Source organism: Thunnus thynnus, chromosome 24, assembly GCF_963924715.1.
Source record: "Thunnus thynnus chromosome 24, fThuThy2.1, whole genome shotgun sequence".
NCBI classification, from domain to species: domain Eukaryota; kingdom Metazoa; phylum Chordata; class Actinopteri; order Scombriformes; family Scombridae; genus Thunnus; species Thunnus thynnus.
Window position 1 is genome coordinate 20382928 of NC_089540.1, and position 16319 is coordinate 20399246.

The 16319-nt window shown below is 39.1% G+C and overlaps 2 protein-coding genes across 14 annotated transcripts in view; one reads left to right on the plus strand and one right to left on the minus strand.

Annotated features, from left to right (window-relative positions):
• LOC137176846 (NLR family CARD domain-containing protein 3-like) overlaps positions 1–16319 on the minus strand; it is a 376610-nt gene that overhangs the window by 5083 nt on the left and 355208 nt on the right. Inside the window, exons 1-6 of one of the 7 annotated variants that reach the window (XM_067582832.1) lie at positions 7292–7384; positions 1421–1557; positions 1212–1334; positions 968–1081; positions 665–743; positions 252–480 (exon numbers count right to left, since the gene is read on the minus strand). The exons of the other annotated variants lie outside the window; for them this stretch is intronic. Coding sequence (XP_067438933.1) covers positions 252–480; positions 665–743; positions 968–1081; positions 1212–1334; positions 1421–1509 — 634 coding nt within the window. The 5' untranslated portion in view covers positions 1510–1557; positions 7292–7384. Of the gene's footprint in view, positions 1–251; positions 481–664; positions 744–967; positions 1082–1211; positions 1335–1420; positions 1558–7291; positions 7385–16319 lie in introns of those variants that run through there. 7 annotated transcript variants of the gene reach the window in all.
• Positions 8221–16319, plus strand: part of LOC137176844 (NACHT, LRR and PYD domains-containing protein 3-like) — a 277333-nt gene continuing 269234 nt past the window's right edge. For all 7 annotated transcript variants that reach the window (XM_067582816.1, XM_067582818.1, XM_067582823.1 and 4 more), the window contains exons 1-7: positions 8221–8314; positions 10200–10336; positions 10420–10545; positions 13465–13566; positions 13900–13978; positions 14076–14304; positions 14483–16283. In XM_067582816.1, coding sequence (XP_067438917.1) covers positions 10248–10336; positions 10420–10545; positions 13465–13566; positions 13900–13978; positions 14076–14304; positions 14483–16283 — 2426 coding nt within the window. In that variant the 5' untranslated portion in view covers positions 8221–8314; positions 10200–10247. The remainder of the gene's footprint in view (positions 8315–10199; positions 10337–10419; positions 10546–13464; positions 13567–13899; positions 13979–14075; positions 14305–14482; positions 16284–16319) is intronic.

The window sequence follows — 16319 nt, forward strand, 5'->3', positions numbered from 1 at the left end:
GAATTTAATAAGAAAGACAGATTTTCTTTGAGATTGTAAATATGAGACTGATCTGGGTCGGTCACTGGTCATGGCTGATCAGTTGAAAACTGGCCGATTTCAATCAGTGCATCTCAAGTTTTGTGTTTATATATCATGAAACAAGCAATGTCAGTAGTGCTGGCACTTATTTCTCTCAATGGATTCGGGTCAGAGTTTTACACTTGTGCACAAGTATCCAGCATGTTAAATCTTTATAGAAATCCTCTTACTGCTCTGCAGACGGTCAGCCAGCTCCCCCTGCTTCATTCTCCTCAGGAAGTGCAATGTGATCTTCAGAAATGCCTCTCTGCTGCTCCTCCTCTGCTTTTCCTCCTCACTGTCCAACACCACCTCATCCTCACTCTGACTCTCTAAGCATTCTGGGTAATCTGAATGCACAACCTTCTGCATCTTCTTCAACTCGTTCTTCACAAAAGTGACAATGGTCTCCTCCAGCAGCTAAAGAACAGAATAAAATGTAAATATAACTGGTAGAAGTCAACATCAGATCATCTGTGACAGACTGAAAACCTGCCGGTCTACATAGTGCAGCATGGAGACTGTTAGGACCAGAATGTTAGTTTAGTATTTAGTCTGTGGCTGTTGCAGTTAGCAGTAGTAGCTGTGCTTTACATTTACACACCACAAATATGGAGTCCAGGTGTGTTTGGTGCTGCTGGACAGACTGACCACTGGGAACCTCTGAGCTCTGCTGATGAACTCTGTGAAGAAAAGATGAAGTCTTAGAATAAATAATGACATTCAGTTTTAAAGGTGTTCTATCTCAGTGGATTCACGTAACTGTTTTAAAAAGTGTCATACAGATAAAGTTTGTGGTTTTTTGACAGGCATTTGTCACTAAGGTCAAGAATAAATCTCCACAATCAATCAAACCTGTTCTAAGGGGAGTTGGATAATAACAGATACAAACATTTTATAGTCTTACTTCTGATGAGCAGACTGCTGTCCATGTTTGAAGGTAACAGGCCAATCCATAGACCCGTCACTTTTCATGGACACACAGCTGAGTTCAGGGTTGTCTGGTCTCTGCTGATGGATCCTGATGGAAACAAAACACTGATGAATTCACATGTTCAGTAAAAATCCTCCAGGATAAAATACTGCTGAGAAATATGAAGTTTAATATGAATATTTTCTTAGATAAATCACTTTCAGTTTAAAAAGCTTGCCTTTGATTACCAGACTGTTGTTCACTTTTGAAAGTAACAGGCCAATCCATAGAGCCGTCGCTCTTCAAGGACACACAGCTAGGTTCAGGTTCAGGTTCAGCAGAGTCTGGTGTGTGCTGCCTCCTTGTTCAACACAACACACACAGAGCTTTGAGTGTGAATAATGATGGTGGAGAACAGTGATGGACAGTTAGAGATCCTCATCTTACCTCTGAGCTTTGGTCTGGCTGTCATGTTCCCCACACAGAGAGCTTTTAGAGGGAGGGACTCCCTCCTCTCTGTCCTCACACTGATCCATGCTGCTGAAGTCACATCCACATCAGTCACACACACTTTCTACCTTCACCTGGAGTGGAAACACAAATCATCCTTTACATCATTTCTCCTGTCAAATCCTAAATATCAGCTGCTCCTCCTGTGATTGGCTGTTATTTTCTGTTATATATGAGTGTGAATGCAGCCAGACAGCAGTGTGACACAGAGAAAGCTGCCATCAGCTGCTGTACTTCTACTATCAGTCCACTAGATGGTGTTATGATGGAAGTTATGAAGAGCAGCACACGTGATGCATGGAGGAGGAATTACATCCACTGATAGGCAGAAGGATTGAGACCTACTACGAGAGGGGGTTGAAGCCAGTTCAAACGTCTGTCCACTGACCATGGTTGCTTACACAGGTCACTGGTTACTACCACTAGGGGCACTGAAGCTAGTGGTCAGAACCAGCTGGTGAGTGGTCTGTGGAGTGGTCTTTGGGGTCCTAATCCACCTTCTCCCTTCTCTGGCCATGTTGGCAACACTGCTAGCTGAATAAATGTCAGAGATCATAATCTTTTGTCTATATCAGTGGTACTCAACGTTTTTTGGGCCAGCGCCCCCTTATCTGTTATATGAGGACAGCTATATTGTCTATATTCTTATTTTTGCACTGTATATTGCATTTTGTGTGGTTATACCTAGATAGTATCTATCCATATCTATAGTATCTAGATCTATCCATACATCTATCCATCCATCCCTCTCTCTGTATGCATTGCATCTCAGTGGCTGTTTTAGTTAACGGTTTATAAATATAAACTAGTGGTCCATATGGTCCTTGTGGTCAGTTGCTCAGTGATCTGTCGCATGGTCCTAATCCACTGCACACCTCCTGACACCCCTTCTTCCTTCTCTCTCCTTTGGCCTTGTGGGATAGTTTTGATAGCTATCAATGCATTGTTTTTGTTGACGGGGACAAAAAACACCATAAATCATAATATTTTGTATATGAATTCTGTTGTCGATGTTGCTTCAATTCTCAGGCTTCTAGGCTTTCTCTCTCAACCCAACCAGTGAAGGCAGATGGCGCCCACTTAGAGCTCGGTTCTGCTTGAGGATTCTTCCCGTTAAAAGGGAGTTTTTCCTAGCTGCTGTTGCCAAGTGCTGCTCATGGGGGAACTGTTGGGTCTCTATAAATTAAAGAGTACGGTCTAGACCTGCTCTATGTGAAAAGTGCCCTGAGATAACTTTTTTAGTAGCTAACAAAGGTGTACCATACATCCAAAGAAGAGAGAAGGGGGAATGGGAGATAAGACGAAGGAAGTGTGAGGTGGATTAGGGCCATGCAACGGTCCATACGAAAAAGACCATGCGACAGACCACAAGCACCACATGACAGACCACTGAGGAACTGGTCCGGACCACAAGGACCATGTGACAGACCACTGAGCAACTGGTCCGGACAACAGGGACCATGGACGGACCACAAGGACCATGTAACAGACCACTGAGCAACTGGTCCCGACGACAGGGACCACAGACGGACCACAAGGAACACGCAACAGACCACTGGGCAACTGGTCCGGACCACAAAGACCATATGGACCACTGGTTCATATTTGTAAGCAGTTAAATAACATAGCCACTCACATGCTATGCAGGAGGGAGGGAGGGAAGGATGGATGGATGGATAGATAGACAGATTTATTACTATCTGGTTATAATAACACAAAATATACATCATACTCATAATATACAGTGCAACAATAAAAATATAGACTAGTGTTCCTCAACGGGGGCGTTCAGAGAACATTGGGGTGTGCTGGAAGCAATATTTTTGAAAAGGGGATGTTGAGGTGTTCTTGAGGGGTGTTTGTGTGTCTCTGTTTTTGATGCCAGTTTAGTCCTACATTCAAACGCACATTTTCACAATTTTATCATTTGACTTCAGGGTTTTCGTATGTTCTTTCACAGAGCTGTCAAGTTTTACATGCATAACTACAATCAAATTTGTGTATTGGCTCTGAGTGCTTCCAAAACACAGATGACCTACACTCAACACTGCACCTGAACACCTCCTGTGCAGACACATGGAGAAACTATGTTGAGTCTCTACCGCATTTTGCTGTTATATATGGTCACGCAAGCCTCTCTGTCCTCTCCTCTGCTCTATTTGTCAGTGACTGTGTTTAGCTTAGTTTGTAACGTATATTAAAATTTGGCAAATTCTAAGCTACTGACTCAAACCAGACCTCCCTCTCAACCAGAGAGAGGATGGAGCAGGGGGAGGTGGAGGAGGAATGCCTGACAGTGACTGATGTCTGTGTTCTTCCTTTTTCTAAACTTCACTCCGTATTTTAATGTCAGGAATATTATTTATTTTACTGTCATTTTTTATTTCTTTCCAGTGAGATATTATTGGATTTATTTAGTGACTTTGCTAATGGAAACATTACTGTTGCTGCTGTAGAAGCAATATTTTGTCATATTTAAAATAGAAATCTATTCGAATCCTTTTTTTTTTAGAAGAGATAATAAGAAAAACCCTTTAGAAATTAAAAAGAACCGATGAGAGTATTGATAAAGAACCGGACTGATATGTGTAGGCCTATGGATAAGATAAAGTTCTAACCATAGCTGTCCTTACAGCTGGCTTGTGGCTATAGCCTGACTATCGGAGGATGAGAAAATCGCTGTTCAGATTAATTCACTATAAGCCCGTTTTACCAATGTTTTGTGATTATTATTTTTTATGGCACACAATGCATTTATTAAAATAAATATTGTAATGATAATAGTCCAAAGTTACGTGAAAATGCAGTTTTTTGTCAAATAACATAAAACTTTCTTGGGCAAGGACCGCCAAACCCCCCGACCAAAACTGCTGTGGACCTTTGACCTGGTTATTTTATTTGACATTCTTTGCTAGACCACTGCAGGTATGATTATTCAATCAACTGGATAGCATCATAAAATAACAACAATCATATCAGCAAAATGGCGCAAAACAAGAAAAAATGCTGCCAGTTTTCTATTGAACACCTCCGCTATGGATAGCTCTGCTTTTTTTCCAGTGGCCTCAGACTTTTTCCTTGGTAGACTGCTCTTGTTTTCCGTTGCACAGTTACTAAGAACGCTTCTTGTTTGGCACCGACACCAAATTACCGCTTTCTGATTGGCTGCTGTTCATGATAACAATAACAAGACCTAATTAAAGTCTGAATGTCAATTTTGTAACCATTGTACTAATATAACTTCTATTTACATGGATTTTTTCCTCCTTGCATGGGAAAGTAATGATAATGATATCACAACTGTCGAGTTAAACAAATCTGTTATTTGGCATCCAATAACATGCTTTTTTAATGATATAACACAGAATAATAATCAACATTAATACTGAGGGTAAGGGACCTGGATAATGGATAGGGGGGCGATGCCCCAAAAAGGTTGAGAACCATTGATATGGACAAAGGATTATGATCTCTGACATTTTTTCAGCTTACAGTGCTACCAACATGGCCAGAGAAGGGAGAAGGTGGATGAGGACCCAAAGACCACTCCACAGACCACTTACTAACTGGACCACTAGCCTCAGTGCCCCTAGTGGTAATAACAATTGATCTGTGTTAGCGACCATGGTCAGTGGACAGGCCTCTGAACTGGCTACAACCCCTGCTGCCTACTACAGTGTCTCTGTAGAAAATGACTTTATGCAACAAACTACAACAGATTATTTGAGACGCAACAACTGTGATAGCATCTGTTGCATCTCAAACCTCCAATATAACATTTGATCATTTAACCACAATTAAAAGTAAAAAAAAAAAATAATTAAATAATACTTAATATTTACTTTTTGTGAGTTTGCAAATTCCTACTAATTACCAAAGTTTCCTGTAAAGGACTGTAATTAAAGGCATTATTTATGTGTCAAATAGAGACAGTGTTCAATTGGTATTCTTCCAGCTGATTAATTAATAGTCAGTGAACAGCAGGTCAGCCAAAGATGCATAAATATGAAATTGGTCTACAGGCAAACATACAATTCAATATATCTGATGAATTAAGCTTCCAATAATGAATGAATGATCAATGAATATTTATTGGGATCAAATGGAGCAGTTATTTTATGGAAATTCCTCTTGAAATCAATGACTGCCTTAAAGCTAAACATGACTGACTAAAATAAGATTGTTTCACTGTCCACTTTAATTGAGACCAAATTGATTAGTTCTTTCTAGAAAACTTTTATGAAATTATTAGGCAATAACTGACCCGTAAAACACATTTGTTGTTACATTTTAGTCATGAATCTACTGAAAGCTTGTAATTCGAAACTTGAAAGTCATCAGAACTGGTTAAAAACTCTTGATCACAGCATTCTAGACCTCAAAAATGCAAAGACCAAATATTACAGTTTGTACTTTGTCCTTTAAATGCAGCATGAAGAACATTTATACAGCATTATGCCTGTATAGTAATCATATCAGCAACATACCAACCACTAAATCAATACCAAACAACAAAGGTAAAGTAAAGTCTGGAGTCAGATAGAAACCTCTTCAATAAAAATACCAAATATGTTTTGACAGCATTTCTGTTTGCGCTTTATAAATATAAAATAGGATCATATGTATTATCAGGTTAATCAGATAGAATTTGTCTTTATTCATGCCTGCTGTGAAAAAAACAGACAAAAAACAAAACAAGAGAAAAGCATGATACAATATGCCTTGAAAAACACAACACTTCTACACGCTGTTCCAAAATAAATGACAGTATCAATTCAAAAATCAACAGTATAAATTTAAAGGAAATCTCTTTTTACTGAGCCTATATAATATAAAACCTCCGCATATAATATTAATACATACTATTTGATAATTTTCTTCTTTAATACATTGTGTTATGTTTTTAATGTTCCTATTTCTTTCAACTGTCTTTTCATGGTTTAGCCTATATTGGAGGTTTCCCCCATGTTTTGTAATGCACATTGTATTGCATCTTTTTGCATTAAATGTGCAAAATAAAAATAAGTTTTTTAAATTATTTATTCTTATTGATCAAGTAAAAAAAAAAAGGAACCAACACTAGTTCCTGCTGCAAGAGTGCCACTGACAGCTCATTTTGTACTAATTTAGCCTCATGGTGACTGTCTGAATACAGCAATATCAAAAAATAATAATATTACAAAAATGAAAAAATACTACTACTACTACTAATAATAATAATACTAAAGTTATAATGCTCCGCCTCCTCCACAGCCTGATTCAGCCTTCCCTCTGTCAGTCATCACTGAGTGGTGGGACACAGTAATAACAACACTGTGTCCAACTACTGACCATCAACTCACTTTACACTTTACAGTTAACGCTGAGTTCAGATTAATAAAGTTTATCGTCAGTTATGTTGTTTCTAGTGTAACTACGCTAACAACAGCTAGAAGTTATGAGTCAAACATTTAAAAGTGGTGACATTACCTTCAGCTGTAATGTCAGCTGTCATCTTTTTGCATGAAATGTGCAATATAAATAAAGTTTTATTACTATTGATCATATTCAACTGAAAAATTAAATAGGGAATCGAAAACTAGTTCATGCCGGAAGAGCGCCAAGAGCGCTTGAACAGCTCATTTTGTGGTGTAGGCCCTAGCACCACTAGGGCCTACACCACAAAAGTGGTGTTCCAAACGACACTTTCAACGATCAAACGGCAGAGTTCTGCTGTTTCTAGAGGAGCTAAGCTAACAGCAGTTAGCACTAACAACATGAACAAAGAGAAAAAGTAAAACTCTGAACTGTAACTGTCGGTCACATTACCTTTAGATGGAGAAAAGAATCTGCGCCACAGTGTCAGAGAAAGTGAAAGTAAAAAGACTCGTTCAGATTGTGCCACGCCTGGAAAGTGGATGAGATCGGGCAGCAGCAGGGGGCGGTGACAAAAAACAGAAAGAATGTACATCCTGTTAAAGCTGATCCCGATTTAGTAAAATGTTATCAGATCCGTCGACTCAATCAGTGACTGTTTTTGTTTTAAAGGTGTTCTGCATGATTATAACCTATTAAAATGTTATATTATTATATTATATTATTAAATTATTTTACATGGAAATTCAACCTATATCAGGCGGACCACTGCTTGCTGGTCAACATGCTGACCATACAGCTGACTTGTCAAACTCGTTCACATCTCATACCAAAGATAAAGAAATTCAAATGAAATTAATTTTTTTTATTCAGTATAATTCTATTTATTTTGTCTTGAGTTTTTGGGAGAGGTTGTGGTTAAATTCATGTATAGCTGACATGCAGGTAAAAGTGTGTTTTTGTAACATATATGTGAATTATTTTGTGTACACATCAAATCTTTAATATTTTGTTAAAATGTATTGTGTAATGTGCAAGTAAAAAAAGGAATAAAGTAAAACACCAATCAATACTCAAATACAAGGGGACAGGACCAGAAACAGACATTATATCCTTTATCTATCAGATATTCAGACTGTCAGGGCTTCACATCTATACAGAGGAGAATCTTCATGTCACACTTGTTTACAAAAGTTTTATGTTATTTCAGTTCATAATGCTGACAAGAATTAAATAATGATGAAATTAGGTAATCAGGGAATTCCTCTTCTTCCTCTTCTTCCAAAAGAATTTATTATATATTGAAAATAAAAATAAACAAAACATCCATGAACTGTCATCATGTTGTGAGGGTTTCCTCCTATTTCAGCTCTTGCTAACTGTCCCGCCTCCATCTTCTAACTCAGAGAAACAGTTCCCTTTTCTGACAGACGTCGAGTGGAGAGTCTTCGTCTTCAGCAGTTTGGACTGTTAACTGTAAGTCTGCTTTGTTTCATAGCTGAACTTTCTCTTTAGTAACTTCGAGGTTTGTTTCTTGTTGTATGATGTTTGTAGTTGATGTTTGTATTTCATCAGAAAGTTTGGAGAACTCTCATGTTGGAAGATAAATCTACATGTTGTTAAATGATTGATTTACTGGAATCAAATAATATTAATGAACAGCTGATAATTATTTAATTTCTTCAGCTCTCACAAATCAAACTAAATCTATTTTTTTTAACATTGTTTCCACCGGCATGAAGTCAGACACTGCAGTATAGGCCTGCTACTGTTTCCTGTCAAACGGGAGACAGTTAGACAGGAAGTGATCATGTAGGGTGAATTAGTGTAATGTGAGACAACTAAGCTCAAATGCATCTACTCTTTCTCTACCAAATACTGATGAATACAACTGCTGTCAAATTAAACCTGGGGTGTCATGTTATAAAATCACATGACTCAACACATGTGATATCATCGATTGGGGCAGGGCAATCCTTCAACTATAAGTACTTACTGTGAATTTCAGTCAAAGGTCAATGACAAAGCATTTTGGGTAATTTAATGTTAAGGATATAAATTTGTCATAAACAAAGCAATGTTGCTGATTGTTATCAGGTTGTGTTTATGATATATTCATGCCTCAAAATATGCTGTAATATGATGAAAATATGTTTCATATTTTTTATTTCAGCCAATTTTTCATTGTCTCACTTTAGAAAATATGGTTTGAAATGTGGGACAGCTGGTTTTACTGATGTAGGACAGTCATATACGTTGCTCAATTGGTGAAATAGGCACAAGTGCATTAAATGTGCCAATAGTTATTCATTAGTCATTCATTTACTCTTGTAATGCTTAATTTGAAGGCAGGTCATTTTTAAGCAGGTTGCAAATTATATTATTGCCAATTTTAATACATAATACACTACTATACTATATCTGTAACAGCAAAAACATTGTAATGACCAAATGTGGGCATGCTCTTCGGCCTTGAGTGTTACTGACCTGGGACAATTTGGCACAAGGAACATTTTTATGTTTGCCATTTCTTCTCTGAGTGTGACATTTGCATTCTCTTTTCTGATATGATTAGAAAACACCTTGAGGATTTCAGAATGGTCTTGTGTGTGGATATAATGTATTAGCTTCATATTAAAATATTATACCACATTACTCGAATTCACCCTATGTATGATTCGTTCATATATCTTTGTAATCATAGTTCATCTGTAACTACTTAGTTTTTCTCAGATGTTCACGTGTACCATCACCACATTAAAACACTGTCGGCTTTATGTACAATTTGAAAAAAAATAAACTGCTAAATTAAAAAAGGCTGTAAAATAGTTTCACTTTACACCAAATGACATTTTATATGCATTGTTAAATGTCTCACAGTGTTTAACAAGTTTGTATTTACTGTAAAAGAAGTCATATCAAAGTAAATGAGCCCTGATTCTAATCATTTAATACATTTGTGTTTGTGCGTCATGTGCACTACTAATGTGACAACAACATCAAAGAGAACTCATAGATAACTGAAACTATTGACATGTTGTTTATTAGTGTTGAATTGACTGAATATTAATGAAGTTTGAAGTTTACTTTCACATTCAGTCAGTGTGAGTCAGTGGATGTAAATCCTCCTCCATGCATCATGTGTGCTGCTCTTCACTTCACTGCAGCTTCATGACGCCATCTAGTGGACTGATAGTAGAAGTACAGCAGCTGATGGCAGCTTTCTCTGCGTCACACTGCTGTCTGGCTGCATTCACACTGATATATAACAGAAAATAACAGCCAATCACAGGAGGAGCAGCTGATATTTTAGATTTGACAGGAGAAATGATGTAAAGGATGATTTGTGTTTCCTCTCCAGATGAAGGTAGAAAGTGTGTGTGACTGATGTGGATGTGACTTCAGCAGCATGGATCAGTGTGAGGACAGAGAGGAGGGAGTCCCTCCCTCTAAAAGCTCTATGTGTGGGGAACATGACAGCCAGACCAAAGCTCAGAGGTGAGATGAGGATCTCTAACTGTCCATCACTGTTCTCCTCCATCATTATTCACACTCAAAGCTCTGTGTGTGTTGTGTTGAAGAACAAGGAGACAGCATAGACCAGACCCTCCTGAACCTGAACCTGAACCCAGCTGTGTGTCCTTGAAGAGCAACAAATCGATGCATTCACCGTTAGCCTTCAAAAATCAACATTCTTCACAGAAAGAGTAAGTGTTGATCGGGGTCTTGTTCTTCAGATGTGGTTTAACTAATCCAGGCTAACATGCTAACATGCTGCTATCAGGCTAAAACAATCCTGTTAACTCTCACTCAGATAATTTGGTTCTCTGAGGCAGTTTGAGGATTGATTACCAATCCATGGATGAAGTTATCTTGAATAATGAAGGCAGAATGAGCAGAGGGTTAAAACAGTGATCAGCATTCATATGGCTGAGTGCTGATCATGTGACTATTGTTAAATTCAATTAATATTATTTATATAGTGTCAAATCACCACAAAAGTCATCTCAGGGCACTTTTCACATAGAGTAGGTCTAGACCAACTCTTTACTTTGCAGAGACCCCATAATTCCCCCATGAGCAGCACTTGGTGACAGCGCTAAGGAAAAACTCCCTTTTAATAGGAAGAAACCTCAAGCAGAACCAGACTCTAGGTGGGCGGCCATCTGCTTTGACCGGTTGGCCGGTGTGTTGGGAACCCTCCCACCATGCACTGGGGCAACAGCTTCAAAGGCATGAGTCAGATTTTCTGTGTTCCTGGGCCCTGTTTCAGAAAGCTGGATTAGTGAAAACTCTGCGTTTGTTCACCCTGAGATGAAGGAAACTCTGGGTTTTCAGTTTCAGAAAGAGAGCTAACTTAAACTCAGGGTCAGTTACTGCGGTAACTGACTCTGTGAAGCTAACCTGTTCACTGCCAGGTTTTCTTCAACAAACCCTGATTTTCTCTCTGTCTCCTTCCTCTTACAGAGCCAGACACATTGTTTAATTTCCTCATTTGTTCAGTCCGTTTCAAAGCTTGTATCCAAGCACATTAATTAGCGGAGGTTTACTGTCTCTGTCAGAATCAAAATCCTAGTTGGGTATTAGTTTAGTTACTCAGGACTTCCTAAAGTTACCCCTTTTATGCGCATCAGTCATTTCATTGAACAGCGGTTTTTGCTCTCATGTTCAAATATGACACAGCGTGAATTCAGCCTCAGCTCAGAATAAAACCTCTGCATGTCCTTCTGTTATAAACTGTGACTCTGCACACAAGACGTCTGTCAGTTTGTTAGAGCAGCTCCTGCACTGAAATCTTTATTGCACATAATGTGTAATCTCAGTTTAAATGTAAAATGTCAGTATGAAGCTTTAGACACATGGGATCAATTAATAATTATCTCTATCACTCATGATGTTATTGGTCACACTGATGGAACATTATTCCTATAATATTGGAGATTAAATGTTAATATTTCTGAGTGAGTAGGATCACTTAATGCTGTTGAGTCAAAATACGAATATGTCTGAACATTTAAAATCTACTGTATTTTAACCCTGACACCTTTTCAAGTGCAAATCACCAAACACATTATTACTTATCAGACTGTGAGCTACAGTCATGTCTCTGTGTCTTTGATCCACTTATGTTTTAAATCTTTCACTAAATTTTTCATCTTCAGTTGCTGCCTCCTGTGGTTTTTCCGTCAGATAAAAGCTGAACAAATATACTTAAAATGTAACGTAACTGCAGCCTGATACACAATCAGATTCCACTTTATCCTTGTTAAGGAAATGTAAGTCTGGTAAATGTTGAATTAATGGACAACACTGAATAAAACTTCATTGTGTTAACTTATTGACACTTTTACCTGCTTTAACTTAGGCCCTTATTTTTTTAAAGATAAATGTGCACCATATGCATACACATGCATTAATATCTCCATGTCTACTGTGTTAAAATGGAGGCTCTGCCTTTTATTTACCTGTTGCCATAAATTGTAGTATCAGAGCTCAGAGTGAACATACTCAGAGTTGATTGAACAAACTCTCCTAAGACTGAAAACTCTGAGTTTCCCATCTCAGGTTCATCAACTCAGAGTTCAGGGTTAGACTCAGAGTTTATTAAGCCTTCTTTCTGAAACAGGCCCCCGCTGTCATTTTATGACACTGAGCTCCACAATGTTTCTATTTTTTCTACACGTTCACCACACACAATGAAAACTTTTAGAAACTTAAGAAAGTATGTTTAATTGCATTAACAACTTTTTGCAAAGTGAGTTCTGCAGTTCAAATGTCAGATTAAATGTCACATGTTCTGCTCTGTTGGTCCTTTAACAGTCAGAATCTTTAAAGTGAGTTTATGTCTTTTTGCTCAGTCTCAAACTAAATTTAAATTCCTTTTTAGTGCACAAACTTATATTCAGTTATATATTTTATCACTCATGAGTATACATAACTCTTCATTATAAAATTAAATTTTGATAATTACAACAATAAATTGTAATAATTGTCAATAATCTGCATGTTCTCATCTAAAATCATAATTATACCAACATTCTTTCATTATAAATCTGAGAAAGTGAGACATGTATCTGAACATGAGTTCATGTTTGGGGTTCAGAGTAAATCGGTCCTGATCAACTGACTATCAATAACATGCACTATAGTAGGTTTTGGTTTAAGGACTTGTTGCTATGACAACAGTTCCAGATTAATTTTAAGACCACTTCAAAGAACCAAAAAAATCCAGACTGATGTCAAATTGTCAATATTGTGATCTGGACGACTTTTAACTTACATTATTCAGGTATGAAGAACGGAGCCCAGGTGACTTTATAATATCAGCAACTGCTGTTGTGACTTCCTGCTCTGTCCTCAGCTTTAAGTGAGTGCTTACAGGCAGTGACTTCACTGTAAGCTCATTAAAAGTTGGTAGTTTCCTTCTCAGAGACCAGCAGCTGTGGTCAGCTTGGCTTCTTGTCACTTTCAGATTACACTGTTAATATTAGTCACTGGCAAGATGAGCTAAAGGAAGCAGTGTGTTAGCCACATCAAATAACCGCAGCAGAACCGTTAGTATCACTAACAGGTAATGGTCTCAGTGTTCTGGGTGCTGACCAGAATTTATCTTGTGTTTCTATCAGGAGGAAGCTGGACAAACCTGAACCCAGCTGTGTGTCCTTCAAGAGCGACGAGTCAATACATTCACCATTACTCTTCAAAAATCAACATTCTTCACAGAAAAAGTAAGTGAATATCAGGGTACTGGTTGTACTGGGAGCTGCCCACACACTGGCTCTACCTGCCTTGCTCCAGGGTACGTCAGCAGCACTACAGTGAGGGAGGGAGAGCTCTATGAAGGGTTGATGAGAGCTGTTGGGACTAAAACAAACTGACTGATGAACAGACTGAGCTGTTGATTCTTAGTGGGATCAGTAGGACTAATAAAGCTTTACCATTAGAGGCAGTCATCTGATTCTCTGTTGACATCCAAATATCACTTGATGTACCTTCAGCTTGTGTTTGTCTCTGTGTGGACAGACAAAATGTAAGCTCATTTCTTCATGACTCCTCCACAGAGTGGACCAGGAGAGCTCAGAGGTTCCCAGTGGTCAGTCTGCCCAGCAGCATCAAACACACCTGGACTCCATATTTATGGTCTGTACATGTACAACAACTACTTCTTTTACTTCAGATCTGATGTTTGCTTCATGATTTAGCTTGATTGTGTCACTCATATAGTATTCTGTTCCAGCTGCTGGAGGAAAACATTGTCACTTTTGTGAAGAATGAGCTGAAGAAGATGCAGAAGGTTCTGCATTCAGATTACCCAGAAAGCTTAGAGAGTCAGAGGGAGGATGAGGAGGTGTTGGATGGTGAGGAGGAAAAGCAGAGGAGGAGCAGCAGAGAGGCATTTCTGAAGATCACACTGCACTTCCTGAGGAGAATGAAGCAGGAGGAGCTGGCTGACCGTCTGCAGAGCAGTAAGAGGATTTCTATAAAGATTTAACATTCTGGATAAATGAGACATTTACTGATGTCTCAAGAGATGGAGGAAAATATGTTTAGATATGCATTCTTTAAATTATATATTATATAATTATGTATTTTCTTTATTGATTATCAATAATTATTGATCCTATTTCTTGTGTGGTCATTCAGAAACTCCTGTTTCAATTGGTCAACGTGAACTCAAGTCTAACCTGAAGAAGAAGTTCCAGTGTGTGTTTGAGGGGATTGGTAAAGCAGGAAACCCAACCCTTCTGAATCAGATATACACAGAGCTCTACATCACAGAGGGAGGGACTGCAGAGGTCAATGATGAACATGAGGTCAGACAGATTGAAACAGCATCCAGGAAAACAGACAAACCAGAAACAGCAATCAGAAAAGAAGACATCTTTAAAGCCTCACCTGGAAGAGATGAACCAATCAGAACAGTGATAACAAAGGGAGTGGCTGGCATTGGGAAAACAGTCTTAACACAGAAGTTCACCCTGGACTGGGCTGAAGACAAAGCCAACCAGGACATACAGTTCACATTTCCATTCACTTTCAGAGAGCTAAATGTGCTGAAAGAGAAAAAGTACAGCTTGGTGGAACTTGTTCATCACTTCTTTACTGAAACCAAAGAAGCAGGAATCTGCAGGTTTGAAGAGTTCCAGGTTGTGTTCATCTTTGACGGTCTGGATGAGTGTCGACTTCCTCTGGACTTCCACAACAATGAGATCCTGACTGATGTTACAGAGTCCACCTCAGTGGATGTGCTGCTGACAAACCTCATCAGGGGAAAACTGCTTCCCTCTGCTCGCCTCTGGATAACCACACGACCTGCAGCAGCCAATCAAATCCCTCCTGAGTGTGTTGGCATGGTGACAGAGGTCAGAGGGTTCACTGACCCACAGAAGGAGGAGTACTTCAGGAAGCGATACAGAAATGAGGAGCAGGCCAGCACCATCATCTCCCACATCAAGAAATCACGAAGCCTCCACATCATGTGCTACATCCCAGTCTTCTGCTGGATCACTACTACAGTTCTGGAGGATGTGTTGAAAAGCAGAGAGGGAGGAGTGCTGCCCAAGACCCTGACTGAGATGTACATCCACTTCCTGGTGGTTCAGGCCAAACTTAAGAATGTCAAGTATGATGGAGGAGCTGAGACAGATCCACACTGGAGTCCAGAGAGCAGGAAGATGGTTGAGTCTCTGGGAAAACTGGCTTTTGAGCAGCTGCAGAAAGGCAATCTGATCTTCTATGAATCAGACCTGACAGAGTGTGGCATTGATATCAGACAAGCCTCAGTGTACTCAGGAGTGTTCACACAGGTCTTTAAAGAGGAGAGAGGGCTGTACCAGGACAAGGTGTTCTGCTTTGTCCATCTGAGTGTTCAGGAGTTTCTGGCTGCTCTTCATGTCCATCTGACATTCATCAACTCTGGAGTCAATCTGCTGGCAGAAGAACAAACAACATCCCAGAGGTCTGAAACTAGACAAGAATCTGCAGCGACATGTTTCTACCAGAGTGCTGTGAATGAGGCCTTACAGAGTCCAAATGGACACCTGGACTTGTTCCTCCGCTTCCTCCTGGGTCTTTCTCTGCAGACCAATCAGACTCTCTTACAAGGCCTGCTGACACAGGCAGAAAACAACTCACACACAGATCAGGAAACAGTCGAATACATCAAGAAGAAGATCAGTGAGAATCTGTCTGCAGAGAGAAGCATCAATCTGTTCCACTCTCTGAATGAACTGAATGATCATTCTTTAGTGGAGGAGATCCAACAGTACCTGAGATCAGGAAGTCTCTCCACAGATAAACTGTCTCCTGCTCAGTGGTCAGCCCTGGTCTTCATCTTACTGTCATCAGAAAAAGATCTGGACGTGTTTGACCTGAAGAAATACTCTGCTTCAGAGGAGGCTCTTCTGAGGCTGCTACCAGTGGTCAAAGCCTCCAACAAAGCTTTGTGTGTACATAGATAGTTGGATTTATTCATCATTAT